We start from the raw sequence: 17994 nt of genomic DNA on the forward strand, positions 1-17994 counted from the left end.
TTTACAGGCAACTCTTTTAGAACTTCAGTGACATATGGAGGTATAAAAGAAGGTAAACATATAAGCTTGACCTTTATTGGGGGTCAAGCAATTTATCTGCAATTCTTAGTATCTTATTTCTGTTCAATTACTTGCATTCTTTTTTTTTTTTTTTTTGAGACAGAATCTCGCTCTGTCGCCCAGGCTGGAGTGCAGTGGCACGATTTCGGCTCACTGCAAGCTCTGCCTCATGGGTTCAAGTGATTCTCCTGCCTCAGCCTCCCGAGTAGCTGGGACTACAGGCGCTGGCCACTATGCCTGGCTAATTTTTTGTATTTTTAGTAGAGATGGGGTTTCACCGTGTTAGTCAGGATGGTCTTGATCTCCTGACCTCGTGATCCGCCTGCCTCGGCCTCTCAAAGTGCTGGGATTACAGGCCTGAGCCACCGCGCCCGGCCACTTGCATTCTTTTTAAGGCATCCTCATTTAAACTGTAGGGCTCTCAATTTTTAATTGCTAGGAAACCAATACAAAAACACAGTTAATTCTCATTATTCCTGGTATTTATGTTCTATAAAGTTTCTGAGAACACTGAATTAGTGAACACTGAATCATCGCTCCTAGGGAAAATACAGGGGTAGGTTCCTGTGCACCTCTGGTTACCACGTTTTTGTCAACTGATCAATATATAACCTTGTTTCATGTGTGTTTCTGCTTAAAGACACCTGATTCTTATATACTGTTGATTCATTACCATTGAACTCATAGCCAACACTTCTGTAACTCATGCCTGAATGCAGATAATCTAACACATGTATATTGTCTATTAAGACACATCATAGCCTTCTTGTACTTAGGCAGTACTATGCTTGAGGGCCATTTTAAGTACCAAAATTACCAAGAAAAATCACAAAAATGAAAAAGGGCTCTAAACAGTACAAAAAGGACATCTGCTTACAGCATGAGAGCTGAAACAAGACGGAAGAGCATTGTCTTGTTCAGCCTCAGCTGGGAACATGTGTTAGATGACTCAAAATGTGCACTGCTCAGTGCATGAACACTGTCTGCGAATACATGAAAGCACTGTCTGCAAATAACCATGAAAGCACCATAAGTATTAATTTTGGTGTTACAAATAAAGTTTAGCAAATAGGCAATTTAGCAATTAAGAAATTGGTGAACAATGACGATCAACTGTACATATGCTTGAACCTGCATAGAAGATTTAAATCTTACTATAAAATTTAGGATATAGCACTATATTTAATACCCCCTTAGATTTCATTGTATACTTTATGTATTATGCAGAAGTAAAACCATGGAAATGGGGAAAATCTATAAAAACATTGAATTCACAAGGAGTGAGGGAGATTATCAAACATACCATACTTTTGCCATTTTACCTTCAAAAACTTCAGGTGCCATCCAAGCAGCACTCCCCTTGTTATTGGTCATGTGTGTCTGAATGTCACAGGCTGTACCAAAATCACAAATTTTCAGAACTGTCCCCCCTGCAACCAGCAGTAAGCTGTTTTAAAAAAACAAAAAACATCAAAAGTTACAAGGCCAACATTTTATTCTCAATAAAAGAAGAGACATTTGTGGAAATGGAAAAGGTTAAGCAAAATGAATGTTATCATTCAACTTCTGTGAAATGACTAATTTACTTGGTTACTATAAAAGCCTAATAGTTCAGAGAAATATAAGCAAAAAATAATTGACCATAACCTAGCTCTCTTTGGAAGGCTGCTAGACTCACATCCTGATGTCTTCATCTCTAGCTCCATAATCTTTCTTGATTATACTTCTCTCTGGCCAAAATAAAATGTGGGGTTTACATTACGGTATCCTAAAATGAGAGATTAATCATAAATATGTACTACTTAAAAAATAGTAACACTATATAATTTAATTAAAGAAAATAAGCCAATATAGAAGGAAAAAAATGGTTTGTAATTTAATGTCCCGATTTTGAAGATACTTATAAAAATGCTCAATCCCAAAACCATTTTTGTGCTTGGACTATGTATGTGTGGGAGGAACAAAAATCTATTATAGCTAAAATGACCTAATGAGAGACTTCCGGAAAATTTTCTGAACTTAGGATTCTGACTTTCCTAGGTGTACTGTTACCCAACTACAATCACCAAGTAGCATACTCTTACTTACAATGTTTTGCTTTTCATGACAAACAGAAATAGAAATGGGTAACATAATTTGCACAATCACATTGTAGTAATATATCCAATAGCAGTACATAGGAATTCATTTTAATTACAAATTTTATAAACTTTTTGTATCGGGAGAGATTATTTGGAAATTTCTTCTTTTAGTCCAATGTGACTAAAATAAGCCAGATAAACTACTATTCACAGTTCCATAATACCAAAAAGACTCTCATAATCATTCCAATGAAAAGAATGCTAAATCCAGTATACTTCTATATGTACTTCAACAAAACATTTTCCCCCATCTCAATGTTCTTGTTCAAACTCTTACACTTTTTACCCAAGAAAATTATAAGAACTCTGTAACTAGTTTCCTTGTTTTACACTGGTATATTCAAGATATCAATATAATTTCTGATAATTCAAGATAATTTTCCTGAATGAGTTTTATGTTAGTACTCCTTTACTCGACTTCAAAAGTTCACCAGCCTTGAACAGGAAATTCAAGGCTCACTGAGATCTGAACTTAAATTATCTTTGTAGGCTTATTTCTAATGTACATGTGAATAAACTTGCAAAAGATAACATACAAGCACAAGCACAACTTGATCGTGTATAAAACACCTCCCTAGATCATCAGGTACCTTCTTTAGATACCATTTTGAGGAACTCTTCCTGACCACAGAAACTGTAGGTTTTCCACTGACAATCAGATATAGCGGGTACTGGCCGGAAGCAGTGGCTCAAGCCTGTAGTCCCAGCACTTTGAGAGGCCGAGGTGGGTGGATCACAAAGTCGGGAGATTGAGACCATCCTGGCTAACACGGTGAAACCCCGCCTCTACTAAAAATACAAAAAATTAGCCAGGCGTGGTGGCACCTATAGTCCCAGCTACTCCCGAGGCTGAGGCAGGAAAATTGCTTGAACCTGGGAGGTGGAGGTTGCAGTGAGCTGAGATGGTCCCACTACACTTCAACCTGGGCAACAGAGTGAGACTCCATCTCAAAAAAAGAAAGAAAGAGAAAAAGATATAGCAGGTATTCATGTACGTCCAATCGTATATAAAAGCATAGCCATTCCAAAGAACTTTCTTTTACCCAGTACTTTGTGAGTTAGAATCAATTCTGATTCTAAAGTTCAACTTGTATACCAGGGGCTCCAAAGATGATCTGCAAGATGAATCCAATCATGGGGAGGCCTGGAATACATGACCTAGACCAGACTTTCTGTAAATATATTAATGGTATTTACTAGCAAAAGGAGAGTCTCTATCTACAAATGATTTTAGAAGGATACATCTGGTCTAATTAGGTTGACTAAATAAACCTAAAATTTATGTGGTATGGTTGGGTGAAGATTAGGGATAGTCATTTAAGCTGTGTAATTAGTTCAATGTAAAAGATGTTAGAAAATGGAAATGACTTCCTTTTGTAAGGTATTTCTCCATATATTGTTCAATAACTAATAATTTATTCCAAAGCCAAAACATTGTAATGAGGAGAAAAGGGATACTTTTGGGTGTTGCATCAGATGTGTTCTGGCTCTTTTAGGAAAAGAATGCTTTGGTTGTACCTGACGCTTGCCTATATCCTTTGGATCATTTATCAATTTGCTGCTGGTTAAGAGCTGTGATTCTCATCAGTTTGCTTTAATAATTCAACTCTGTTAATATAGTGGGAATATTCACAACCAGGAAAAAAAAGACGAAGTGATTTCTTCATTAGTTAAGGCAGGTAACCAAGATAGTAGCCTCAGGAAAAATAAAAGCTTAAACAGTATTTTATCAGTGATCTGGGGAAACAGAAATCAGTTTAAGTTTGGGAGCAGAGATAGGATACACTAGCAAGAACAGTGATTCTAAGAGTTGGAACCTATGTAGAGTATATATGAGAGTGACAAGTTACACCCAGAAGGGATGTTTTAATGCTTTAACCCAGTATCAAGAGAATGAAATAACTGAAGACTATACCGATTTCCTAAGGGAAATCTCTTCTGTAAAGACTAATGTGCTGGGATGGGAGCTTGGGGGAGGGTAAAGATACGTGGAGACTGTTTTTACTCTGTCACAGGTGCATAAAAGAAAAAAAAGAGAGAAAAGGAAACAATATGTTTTATGTGTATATTTTCTTTAACTAAATATCGATACAAACAAAAACCCCAAAGTTTTAGTCTTTTAAAATACTTATCTAAGGAATTTATAAGTTTTTTAAAGTCTCAAGTATTCACATTATGAAGAATTCAGAATATTTTCAATTTCTACCCAGATACCAAGAAATGCCCTTTTACTTTCTTCTGAAAGAGCAAGTAATAACAACTCTGCAAATTTTTGTAGAATGTTTATGTGCTAGGTATTAGGGACACAGCAAGAAAAACGTCAGACCTGTCTCTGCCCTCAAGGAATTGTCTAACAGCAATATTATATACTACAGGCACAAAATGAGATTGTTATAGGCTAACAGAGTCTAGAAGTATGCTAATCTAAGGTAGAAGTTACCAAAAATAAAAATCCCACTAAAGACAACATCTAAAATACAAGCTTAGATAAATGACTAAATGATGAAGGTGAGTTAAGAGTAAACACCGAGTAAGCCAAATAGAGAAAAGAGAAACTCCTGTACAATAATCAGCTTGAATTCAAGAGTGAGAGAGAAGGAGGAAGGGGCTGAGACGTGTCATGTTATTAGAACTTACTTTGGTGGTTTCAGGTCCCTGTGAATTAGCGCTTTGGGTTGCATGCTGTGAAGATAAGCCACTCCTTGGGAACACTGTAAACACCAACTCATTGCGTGGGCAGCAGTATAATATGGCAATGGTTCAGCACCATGCAGCACTGCAAAAAAAAGGCACAAACTAAAAAGAACTTTATTGCACATAACAAAAGACACAACGTGAATGCAAGCACTATCAGAATACATGACTGGGTATTTTTCTACATATACATATGCTCCATCAGTTCTGCTTTTAATTGTTTTCTTTCTTTTTTCTTTTTGTTTTTTGAGACGGAGTCTCACTTTGTCACCAGGCTGGAGTGCAGTGGTACGGTCTTGGCTCATTGCAACCTCCGCCTCCTGGGTTCAAGCGATTCTCCTGGCTCAGCCTCCCAAGTAGCTGGGACTACAGGCGTGTGCCACCATGCCCAGCTAATTTTTGTATTTTTAGTAGAGACAGGGTATCACTGTGTTGGCCAGGATGGTCTTGATCTCTTGACCTCATGATCCACCTGCCTTGGCCTCCCAAAGTGCTGGGATTACAGGCGTGAGCCACCATGCCTGGCCTTTTAATTTTTTTTTCTAAATAAAAAGGATGAAAATATCTAATAATTTTGAGTGGATAACTGCCATAATAGTAACATTTAATAATACATCTATTACATGTTAAACCTAATTCAAGTAAAATCAATATACATTACCACACTTTTTCAAACAAAGACTTTCATAAAGTAATATAAATTATGAACAGTCTTATGGCATACTACTACGAGAGAGGTAGAGCACAGTATAGAAAGAAACAAAACAATGTATATCAAGATGTTTGCACTTGTATTTTCTGTAATGGCTAAAAACCAGAAGTAGTTCAATCAAATAAAACAACAGGGTATTAGATATCAATCAACAATGAAGAACACATGCGCAGTAAATATAAGTAAAAGTTTACATAAAATAATATTAATTATAGGCCGGGCGCGGTGGCTCAAACCTGTAATCCCAGCACTTTGGGAGGCTGAGACGGGCGGATCACGAGGTCAGGAGATCGAGACCATCCTGGCTAACACGGTGAAACTCCGTCTCTACTAAAAAAAAAATACAAAAAAACTAGCCGGGCAAGGTGGTGGGCGCCTGTAGTCCCAGCTACTCAGGAGGCTGAGGCAGGAGAATGGCGTAAACCCAGGAGGTGGAGCTTGCAGTGAGCTGAGATCCGGCCACTGCATTCCAGCCTGGGCGACAGAGCGAGACTCCGTCTCAAAAAAAAAAAAAAAAAATTAATTATAAAATAAGATGTAACAATTTGTTTTATATAACTGGTGCTAAAAGAGAAAATACATGTCTGCATATGGTTGGTATTTTTAGGGTAAAAGAGTTCTGTTCTAAAAAGGTAACTACACAAGGGTTTTTTCATTGTTACAAATAAAAGGTTGTGTGAAGTGAGTTTTCACAATTTTTTTTTAAAAAAAGAAAAAATAAAGCAGAGTGAAATGGAAATATGGTTAAAGAGTTCTCAAATGAGGAGGCTCAACGTTATGAGGGCAAAAAGAAAAAAATCTGAAGATATTTTAAAATCTATTTAAAAAGTAAATTTTTACTTAAATGCTTTTAATGAGATGCAGAGTACCATCTACTTAAAAAATTGACAGACCTCTAAATTTCACATACTAATGTTATAGAACCTTATCTTTCCATTTTTATTCTTTAGTAGATTTTTAAAAATCATGTCTTTTTGAGACTCTGATGGCAAATTGTGAAGAATGTTAAACAACTTATGGTTTATATTGAAAGTTTTCAAATTATTTTAATCTGCTAGGTAAAGACAGCTCTAGTGACACTCACCATTATATAAAGAGCCCCCTTCAGCATATTCCATCACAAGACACACCTAAAGGAAACATATACAAGAAGCATTAACCAAGAAGCTCCAGCATCTTAGGGCCTTTGAGAGATAATTTAATTCACTCCCCTGATTTTACAGATATATTAAAAATCATTCTTGGGCCCCTACTATGTGAACTGTACTAGGGAAGGAAAAGATATCTATGACCTAAGACTGTCTTCTAGGAGTCCACTAAGAGTGAAGATATATGTAAAATACAATCACAAGATATTTTGGGGACTTTCTCCAGTGCCAGTAAGTAGGTGCTGCCACAGGATATCAAAAGCCTCATAAGAAGATGAAGTTATTGGACAAGATCACCTAAAACAACTCTTCCAACACACTGTTTTGCTAAAAGACTAGAAACAAGTCAAATGAACAAACTATAACTGTTCTTTCAGAAATACATTTAAGATAGTAGATCAAAATAGCTACATAGGAGGTTCCAAGATGGCCAAATAGGAACAGCTTCAGTCTACAGCTCCCAGCGTGAGTGACGCAGAAGATGGGTGATTTTTGCATTTCCAACTGAGGTACCAGGTTCACTTCACTGGGGCTTGTCACACAGTGACACACATGGGTGCAGCCCATGGAGTGTGAGCTGAAGCAGGGCGGGGCATCGCCTCACCTGGGAAGCGCAAGGGGTCGGGGAATTCCCTTTCCTAGCAAAGGGAAGCTGTGACAGATGGTACCTGGGAAATCAGGACACTCCCACCCTAATACTGCACTTTCCCAACGGTCTTAGCAAACGGCACACCAGGAGATTATATCTGTGCCTGGCTCAGAGGGTCCCACGCCCATGGAGCCTCACTCACTGCTAGCACAACAGTCTGAGATCGAACTGCAAGGTGGCAGCGAGGCTGGGGTAGGGGCGCCCACCATTGCCATGGCTTGAATAGGTAAATAAAGCAGCCAGGAAGCTTGAACTGAGTGGAGCCCACCATAGCTCAAGGAGGCCTGCCTGCCTCTGTACACTCCACCTCTGGGGGCAGGGCATAGCTGAACAAAAGGCAGCAGAAACTTCTGAAGACTTAAACGTCCCTGTCTTGACAGCTTTGAAGAGAGTAGTCATTCTCCTAGTATGGAATTTGAGATCTGAGAACGGACAGACTGCCTCCTCAAGTGGGTCCCTGACCTCCGAGTAGCCAAACTGGGAGACATCTCCCAGTAGGGGCTGACTGACACCTCATACAGCCGGATGCCTCTCTGAAATGAAGCTTCCAGAGGAAGGATCAGGCAGCAACATTTGCCATTCTGCAATATTTGCTGTTCTGCAGCCTCTGCTGGTGATACCCAGACAAACAGGGTCTGGAGTGGACCTCCAGCAAACTCCAGCAGATCTGCAGCTGAGGGTCTTGACTGTCAGAAGGAAAACTAACAAACAGAAAGGGCATCCACACCAAAACCCCATCTGTATATCACCATCATCAAAGACCAAAGGTAGATAAAACCACAAAGATGGGGAGAAACCAGGGCAGAAAAGCTGAAAGTTCTGAAAATCAGAGCACCTCTTCTCCTCCATAGGAACACAGCTCCTTGCCAGCAATGGAACAAAGTTGGATGGAGAATGACTTTGACGAATTGAGAGAAGAAGGCTTCAGATGATCGGTAATAAAAAACTTCTCCGAGCTAAAGAAGGATGTTTGAACCCATAGCAAAGAAGCTAAAAACCTTAAAAAAAGGTTAGACGAATGGGTAACTAGAATAAACAGCATAGAGAAGACCTTAAATGACCTGATGGAGCCAAAAACCATGGCATGAGAACTACATGACACAGTAGCCAAATCGATCAAGTGGAAGAAAGGGTATCAGTGATTGAAAATCAAATGAATGAAATGAAGTGAGAAGTTTAGAGAAAAATGAGTAAAAAGAAACGAACAAAGCCACAAGAAATATGGTACTATATGAAAAGACCCAATCTATGTCTGATTGGTGTACCTGAAAGTGACGGGTAGAATGGAACCAAGCTGGAAAACACTCTTCAGGATATTATGCAGGAGAACTTCCCCAATCTAGCAAGGCAGGCCAACATTCATATTCAGGAAATACAGAGAACGCTACAAAGACAGTCATTGAGAAGAGCAACTCCAAGATACATAATTGTCAGATTCACCAAAGCTGAAATGAAGGAAAAAATGTTAAGGGCAGCCAGAGAGAAAGGTCGGGTTACCCACAAAGGGAAGTCTATCAGACTAACAGTGGATCTCTCAGCAGAAACTCTACAAGCCAGAAGAGAGTGGGGGCCAATGTTCAACATTCTTAAAGAAAAGAATTTTCAACCCAGAATTTCATTTCCAGCCAAACTAAGCTTCATAAGTGAAGAAAAAATAAAATCCTTTACAGACAAACAAATGCTGAAAAATTCTGTCACCACCAGCCTGCCTTACAAGAGCTCCTGAAGGAAGCACTAAACATGGAAAGGAACAACTGGTACCAGCCATGCAAAAACATGTCAAATTGTAAAGACCACTGAAGCTAGGAAGTAACTGCATCAACTAACGAGCAAAACAACCAGCTAACATAATAATGACAGGATCAAATTCACACATAACAATATCAACCTTAAATGTAAATGGGCTAAATGCTCCAATTAAAAGACACACACTGGCAAATTGGATAAAGAGTCAAGACCCATCAGTTTGCTGTATTCAGGAGACCCATCTCACATGCAGAGACACACATAGGCTCAAAATAAAGGGATGGAGGAAGATCCACCAAGCAAATGGAAAACAAAAAAAAGCAGGGTTTGCAATCCTAGTCTCTGATAAAACAGACTTTAAACCAACAAAGATCAAAAGAGACAAAGAAGGCCATTACATAATGGTAAAGGGATCAATTCAACAAGAACAGCTAACTGTCCTGAATATATATGCACCCAATACAGGAGCACCCAGATTCATAAAGCAAGTCCTTAGAGACCTACAAAGAGACTCAGACTCCCACACAATAATAATGGGTGACTTTAACATCCCACTGTCAACATCAGACAGATCAACAAGACAGAAAGTTAACAAGGATATCCAGGAATTGAACTCAACTCTGCACCAAGTGGACCTAATAGACATCTACAGAACTCTCCATCCCAAATCAATAGAACACACATTCTTCTCAGCACCACACTGCACTTATTCCAAAACTGACCACATAGTTGGAAGTAAAGCACTCCGTGGCAAATGTAAAAGAACAGAAATTATAACAAACTGTCTCTCAGATCACAGTGCAATCAAACTAGAACTCAGGATTAAGAAACTCACTCAAAACCACTCAACTACATGGAAAGTGAACAACTTGCTCCTGAATGATTACTGAGTACATAATGAAATGAAGGCAGAAATAAAGATGTTCTTTGAAACCAATGAGAACAAAGACACAACATATCAGAGTATCTGGGACACATTTAAAGCAGTCTGTAGAGGGGAATTTATAGCACTAAATGCCCACAAGAGAAAGCTGGAAAGATCTAAAATTGACACCCCAATATCACAATTAAAAGAACTAGAGAAGCATGAGCAAACACATTCAAAAGCTGGCAGAAGGCAAGAAGTAACTAAGATCAGAGCAGAACTGAAGGAGACACAAAAAACCCCTAAAAAAAAAAAATCAATGAATCCAGGAGCTGGTTCTTTGAAAAGACAACAAAATTGATAGACCACTAGCAACACTAATAAAGAAGAAAAGAGAGAAGAATCAAATAGACGTAATAAAAAATGATAAAGGGGATATCACCACCAATCCACAGAAATACAAACTACTATCAGAGAATACTATAAACACCTCTATGCAAATAAACCAGAAAATCTAGAAGAAATGGGTACATTCCTGGAAACATACACCCTCCCAAGCCTAAACCAGAAAGAAGTTGAATCCCTGAATAGACCAATAACAGGCTCTGAAATTGAGGCAATAATTAATGGCCTACCAAACAAAAAAAGTCCAGGACCAAACAGATTCACAGCCAAATTCTACCAGAGGTATAAAGAGGAGTTGGTACCATTCCTTCTGAAACTATTCCAATCAATAGAAAGAGAGGGAATCCTCCCTAACTCATTTTATGAGGCCAGCATCATCCTGATACCAAAGCCTGGCAGAGACACAAAAAAAAAAAAAGAAAAAAAAAGAGAATTTTAGACCAATATCCCTGATGAACATCGATGCAAAAATCCCCAATAAAATACTGGCAAGCCGAATCCAGTAGCACATCAAAAAGCTGACCTACCATGATCAAGTTGGCTTCATCCCTGGGATGAAAGGCTGGTTCAACATATGCAAATCGATAAACATAATCTATCATATAAACAGAACCAAAGGCAAAAACGACATGATTATCTCAATAGATGCAGAAAAGGCCTTTGACAAAATTCAACAGCGCTTCATGCTAAAATCTCTCAATAAACTAAGTACTGATGGGACGTATCTCAAAATTATAAGAGCTATTTATAACAAACCCACAGCCAATATCATACTGAATGGGCAAAAACTGGAAGCACTCCCTTTGAAAACAGGCACAAGACAGGCATGCCCTCTCTCACCATTCCTATTCAACATAGTGTTGGAAGTTCTGGCCAGGACAATTAGGCAGGAGAAATAAATAAAGGGTATTCAATTAGGAAAAGAGGAAGTCAAACTGTCCCTTTTTGCAGATGACGTGATTGTATATTTAGAAAACCCCATCACTGCAGCCCACAATCTCCTTAAGCTGATAAGCAACTTCAGCAAAGTCTCAGGATACAAAATCAATGTGCAAAAATCACAAGCATTCTTATACACCAATAACAGACAAACACAGAGCCAAATCATGAGCGAACTCCCATTCACAATTGCTTCAAAGAGAATAAAACACCTAGGAATCAAACTTACAAGGGACGTGAAGGACCTCCTCAAGGAAAACTACAAACCACTGCTCAACGAAGTAAAAGAGGACACAAACAAATGGAAGAACATTCCATGCTCATGGATAGGAAGAATCAATATTGTGAAAATGTCTATACTTCCCAAGGTAATTTATAGATTCAATGCCATCCCCATCAAGCTACCAATGACTTTCTTCAAAAACTGGAAAAAACTACTTTAAAGTTCATATGGAACCAAAAAAGAGCACGCATTGCCAAGACAATCCTAAGCCAAAAGAACAAAGCTGAAGGCATCATGCTACCTTACTTCAAACTATACTACAAGGCTACAGTAACCAAAACAGCACGGTGCTGGTACCAAAACAGAGATATAGACCAATGGAACAGAACAGAGGCCTCAGAAATAATATCACACATCTACAACCATCTGATCTCTGACAAACCTGACAAAAACAAGACATGGGGAAAGGATTCCCTATTTAATAAATGGTGTTGGGAAAACTGGCTAGCCATATGTAGAAAGCTGAAACTGGATCCCTTCCTTATACTTTATACAAAAATTAATTCAAGATGGATTAAAGACTTAAATGTTAGACCTAAGACCATAAAAACCCTAGAAGAAAACTTAGGCAATACCATTCAGGACATAAGCCTGGGCAAGGACTTCATGACTAAAACTCCAAAAGCAATGGCAACAAAAGCCAAAATTGGCAAATGGGATCTAATTAAACTAAAGAGCTTCTGCACAACAAAAGAAACTACCATCAGAGTGAACAGGCAACCCACAGAATGGGAGAAAATTTTTACAATCTACCCATCTGACAAAGGGCTAATATCCAGAACCTACAAAGAACTTAAACAAATTTACAAGAAAAAATCAAACAACCCCATCAAAAAGAGGGTGAAGGATATGAACAGATACTTCTCAAAAGAATATGTTTATGCAGCCAACAGACACATGAAAAAATGCTCATCATCATTGGCCATCAGAGAAATGCAAATCAAAACCACAATGAGATACCATCTCACACCAGTTAGAATGGCGATCATTAGAAGTCAGGAAACAACAGGTGCTGGAGAGGATGTGGAGAAATAGGAACACTTTTACACTGTTGGTGGGACTGTAAACTAGTTCAACCATTGTGGAAGACAGTGTGGCGATCTCTCAAGGATCTAGAACTAGAAACGCCATTTGACCCAGCCATCCCATTACTGGGTATATACCCAAATGATTATAAATCATGCTGCTATAAAGACACATGCACATGTATGTTTATTACGGCACTATTCACAATAGCAAAGACTTGGAATCAACCCAAATGTATATCAATGATAGACTGGATTAAGAAAATGTGGCACACATACATCATGGAATACTATGCAGCCATAAAAAAAGATGAGTTCGGCTGGGTGTGGTGGCTCACGCCTGTAATCCCAGCACTTTGGGGGGCAGAGGCCAGCGGATCACGAGTTCAGGAGATTGAGACCATCTTGGCTAACATGGTGAAACCCCATCTCTACTAAACAAAATACAAAAAGAAATAGCTGGGCGTGGTGGCGGGCGCCTGTAGTCCCAGCTACTTGGGAGGTTGAGGCAGGTGAATGGTGTGAACCTGGGAGGCGGAGCTTGCAGTGAGCCGAGATTGCGCCACTGTACTCTAGCCTGGGTGACAGAGCAAGACTCCATCTTAAAAAAGGAAGAAAAAAAAGGATGACTTCATGTCCTTTGTAGGGACATGGATGAAGCTGGAAACCATCATTCTGAGCAAACTATTGCAAGGACAGAAAATAAAACACTGCATGTTCTCATTCATAGGTGGGAACTGAACAATGAGGACACTTGGATACAGGTTGGGGAACATCACACACTGGGGCCTGTTGTGGGGTCGGGGGAGGGGGAGGGATACTATTAGGAGATATACCTAATGTAAATGACGAGTTAATGGGTTCAGCACACCAACATGGCACATGTATACATATGTAACAATCTTGCATATTGTGCACATGTACCCTAGAACTTAAAGTATAATAATAATAAAAAAAGATATCAAAAACAAATAAGTAACTCAATAAATACATAAAGAGAAAGGAAGAAAAAAAAGAATAATATGGGAGCAATGCTGTAGTGTTCTATTTTCACTGTTTAGAGTGTGTTGATGACATACTGTGTGTGTATAATAGTCACATGTACTCATAATAGTCCTTGAACTATTGGGATCACTGCTGATATTTTAAAGCATTGGAGGTACCTTTTTATCTTGAAAAAATATAATATTTTTGAAAACCTTAAAAAACACAGAAAAGAAAAACAAAATAGCTACATAAACTACACACATCTGCCATGTCATTTCTCATAGGTGACAATGAAAAAGTAACAAACTTACTGGATTCAAGCAGGCTCCATAAAGCTTTACAATATTAGGATGGTTCACACGGGATAACTGCCGAAGCTGTTAAGAAATTAAGGTTTCTTTTATAAAGTGATAACTTTTGAAGTACTGATTTCACAGTATCATTAAAATCTTACTGTTGTATAAAACATCTGTTTAAATCATTCAACAATCACTATTTACTATGTAACAGACCTTGTAATCACAGCCTGAAAATACCAAATGCCTGCCCAGAATGGCACAAAAATCCCTGTTTTCCAGCTTATACAGTTTAGCTGGAAAGACAGACATGTAAACAAATAATTAAATCAATGTGCAAAGTGCTATAACAGGAGTTAAGAACAAGGCATGATGAGTATATAGAATAAGAAGAGATGAACTCTGCCAAGAAATATTAGGATATGATCCCAGAGATGGTACTGAGCTGCATTATCCAAACCAGAAGTCATGTTGTCATTGTTATCATCATCTTCATAGCTATGGTTGAACAGTCTAGCTACTCTGCATGGGGCCCTAATGTGCACTTTATAGATATCGTATACTTATCACAACTCTGCAAGGTAGGTATTATCATTTCCATTTTAAAGATGAGATTTTAACCCTAAGTCTCAGAGAGGGTTAAATGACCTGTTCTATAGTTAAGAAGTGGGATTTGAACTTGAGTCTATCTGACTTAAAATGTGCGCTCCCTCTGTATACTTCCCTTCATTCCATTTCCCATTTCTTGAATTCATTCTCTCCTCTCCATTCCCACTGCCATTGCCTTAGTAATCCCAATCTGAACTGCTGCAGTGATTATTATAGCCTACTAGCTGGTTTCCCTCTTTCTATTTTAATCATCCTTGATCCAATGATCCATACTGAGGTCAATGAGGGGTTTGGCTATACTCACTTCTCTTATTCTAGATCTCAAACGTCTTTCTTTGGGGACAGGTTTTGCTCTGTCACCCAGGCTGCAGTGCAGTGGTACAATCTTGGGTCACTGCAACCTCTGCCTCCCGGACTCAGGCAATCCTCCTACCTCAGCCTCTGGAGTAGCTGGGACTATAGATGCACAGCCACCATGCCTGGCTAATTTTTGTATTTTTTTGTAGAGATGGAGTTTTGCCATGTTGCCCAGGCTGATCTCAAACTCCTGGGCTTAAGCAACCCATCTGCCATTCCCAAAGTTCTGGGATTACAGGTGTGAGCCATCATGCCTGTCTTCAAACTTCTTTCTATTAATGCATCCCGCTCCACAGCAAACTGCTTCTTGCTTTCATTCTTTTCCCCCTTCTCCTCTCTTTTCTGCCCTTTTTCCACTCTTCTTCCTCTTCTCTATTACATACATTATGCTGCTGGCTCATATTCAGTCCACTAATGTCTCTAAACCTTCATACTGTATGCTAATAAAAAGCTCTATCTGTATAGAGCCAACATATGTGGATTTTTGGTCCTAATAGAAGAATTCGTATCACTATTTATTGTATTTATTTACTATATGAAAATATACTTACTATATTTCATCTTGCTAAGGTTCAGCACTGAGATTCAGATAGCGGATTATACAAGCATTTCTTCCTCCTCTTTCCCTAATTCCCACTAAGATGGTAAAGATTTAAAAAATTTTAAGGCATAACCTCAGAAGGATGAAGAAAATGTAAAGTGCACAAACAGCATACATTTTTGGAAGCTGGAAAGCAGATGACTAGCAATAACTGATACAGCCACCTAGAAGAGCAACATCATAAATTGGCAATGAGAAAAATGGAGAAGCAACCAGATTTATCTCACAAAGCTTCCAAAAGGTTGGGGAGTGGCGGCAGAGCTAGGTACCTATGCAAATGAGCTAATCAAAGGACAGGGCAGGGGACAGCTTAAAAGACTCAAAGATTCCTTCCTTGACTTCAAACAGCTCAATGACTATCTCTTCTCATCCCAGCAAAAGACTAGAGGTTGATTCTTTAGAGAAGGGATAATAAACAGCATCTGGACTGGGGACACCAAACATAAATGAAGGAATGAGCTCAAAGTAGTTGTCTCTGGGAAGCAGAAAATTAGATTGGAGGAGATATAGGAGACTGAAGTGTTTTTCATTAAGAATTTTGGAGAACCATTTGACTTTTTATATTACACGCACATCTAATCTGGATTTAAAAAATTTTCTTCACGCTATTATGATTTTTTGACTTGTGATTCCTAATGTTTAACACATATGTTATTTCACTCAGCTTTGTGAAACTGCTAATGTAACAGGAAATGATCAATAGCTTTATCTAAACTGTAATAAAAATATTGCATAAGACAAAGCTGAGGCCAGACTCCTAGAACATACTACTAGAAATCATCTTTTTTTATGCTGACATCAAATCACTTATCAGCATTTCTCAACTCATTCAGCCACTTATAAATCACTTTATCATATCACAATTAAGTCCTCATTTTTCCATGTTATACATTAAAAATATGAAGCATATTTTGAAATTATGATTAAATGAAAAAACAGAGATATAAATTCAGAAGACTTATAAGGTAGAGGCCACTTATCCATTGGCCAATGAGGTTTAATAGTGATAAAAACATTGATTTAACTAAATAATGTGATCCAAAATACAAAATAACAAAGTTAGTAAAGGATAAATTTGATAATATGCTAATCTCATCATTATTGGATTTTCCTTCATCATTCAATCTAATCTATTTCTAAGAGAATAGTTGCAAATTTTCATGCTAAATGAGAAAAATCAAATTTGAAATAATTTTTCTTTAAAATAATCCAATTTGAGTTTCTAAAAACATTCCATTTAAAATAAGTGTATAAAATTTCTTAATGTTAGATAATGGGAAAGCATACCATTTCTTTTCTATTTTAAAATTAAAATACTATGCCTTGAAATAGATCTGAATGGATGAAATGGATGTAACTGTTTTAATTCAGCGGTGAATTCATTTATGTAATTAAGTCTCTTTTCCCCTAATTTTTAATCAGAATTAAGAGTATGAATGAGAAAATGTTCCTACAGCACTAACCTTTGATTAAACCAAATTGCTGATGTTCATGTATACAAAGAAATGACATCTGAAAAACCAATCTTTTTCATAATATTAAATTCACAGAATATCTTAAGTGCAGAACTACACAAAAGAAATGACATCTCAACTTACCTCTACAATAAAGGCTTTCCTCTCAGATTCACTTTCTATTTGTTTAATAGCAACATCTTTTGCTCTCCACTTAGCTTTGCAAACAACTCCAAAGGCTCCTCTTCCAACAACCTGAGTTAAACAAACAAAAAAACAAACAAAAAATACCACAAGAATCGGAATCAAATAGATCCAGCCCAATATAAAAAACTGAAGCCAATCTTTAAGACTTTAAATTAAAAAAACAAAAAACATGGAAATCAACAGTATCTGGATTTGCCACTGAACGAGTATGAATTTTTGTTAAAGTGAGAAGATAATTAAATGCACGCTTGTCTCTATCTTTGAAAGTTTATGATCTGTACACCCATTCATCAAGAAAAACTAAAAAAGACACACAGAGGAACAAAGTAAAGTGATTTGTTAAACGGAGAAAAAAAAAACTAAAACAGGCAAGATGAATGAGAACACAGAAGATGATTTGGAAAAGCAAAAAGCAGGAACATATAATAAATATTTTCAGCTATCATATTTAAGAAATTAAAATGGAGGAGAAAGGATACAAATATAGATGCTAAAAAGACTGGCCATAAAGGACAGACAAAATATAGTATTATTTATTCCATGGAATTTTATTCCACAAGAAAAACTATTGATATATGTCACATACAATATGAACTCCAAAAATATTATGCTAAGCAAAAGAAGTCAGACACCAGAGACCACATGTTGTATGGTTCCATTTATACAAAATGTTCAGAAAAGGCAAATCTATAGATAGATACCTGGATCTGAGGGTGAAAATGAGAATTAACAGTAAATGAGTAGCTGGTATCCTGACAAAGTGATGAAATTATTAAAAAAAACACACACACACACACAAAAAACCTAATTTATGGT

The 17994-nt window shown here is 37.7% G+C and overlaps 1 protein-coding gene across 4 annotated transcripts in view; it reads right to left on the reverse strand.

The window, feature by feature from the left end:
• The window catches only part of MAP3K7 (mitogen-activated protein kinase kinase kinase 7), a 72740-nt gene that overhangs the window by 39788 nt on the left and 14958 nt on the right, over positions 1 to 17994 (reverse strand). For all 4 annotated transcript variants that reach the window (XM_033234638.1, XM_033234636.1, XM_033234637.1 and 1 more), the window contains exons 2-6: positions 17116 to 17226; positions 13966 to 14031; positions 6692 to 6737; positions 4839 to 4977; positions 1383 to 1507 (exon numbers count right to left, since the gene is read on the reverse strand). In XM_033234638.1, the coding sequence (XP_033090529.1) occupies positions 1383 to 1507; positions 4839 to 4977; positions 6692 to 6737; positions 13966 to 14031; positions 17116 to 17226 (487 nt within the window). The remainder of the gene's footprint in view (positions 1 to 1382; positions 1508 to 4838; positions 4978 to 6691; positions 6738 to 13965; positions 14032 to 17115; positions 17227 to 17994) is intronic.

This window comes from Trachypithecus francoisi, unplaced genomic scaffold (assembly GCF_009764315.1).
Source record: "Trachypithecus francoisi isolate TF-2019V2 unplaced genomic scaffold, Tfra_2.0 Lachesis_group15, whole genome shotgun sequence".
NCBI classification, from domain to species: Eukaryota; Metazoa; Chordata; class Mammalia; order Primates; family Cercopithecidae; genus Trachypithecus; species Trachypithecus francoisi.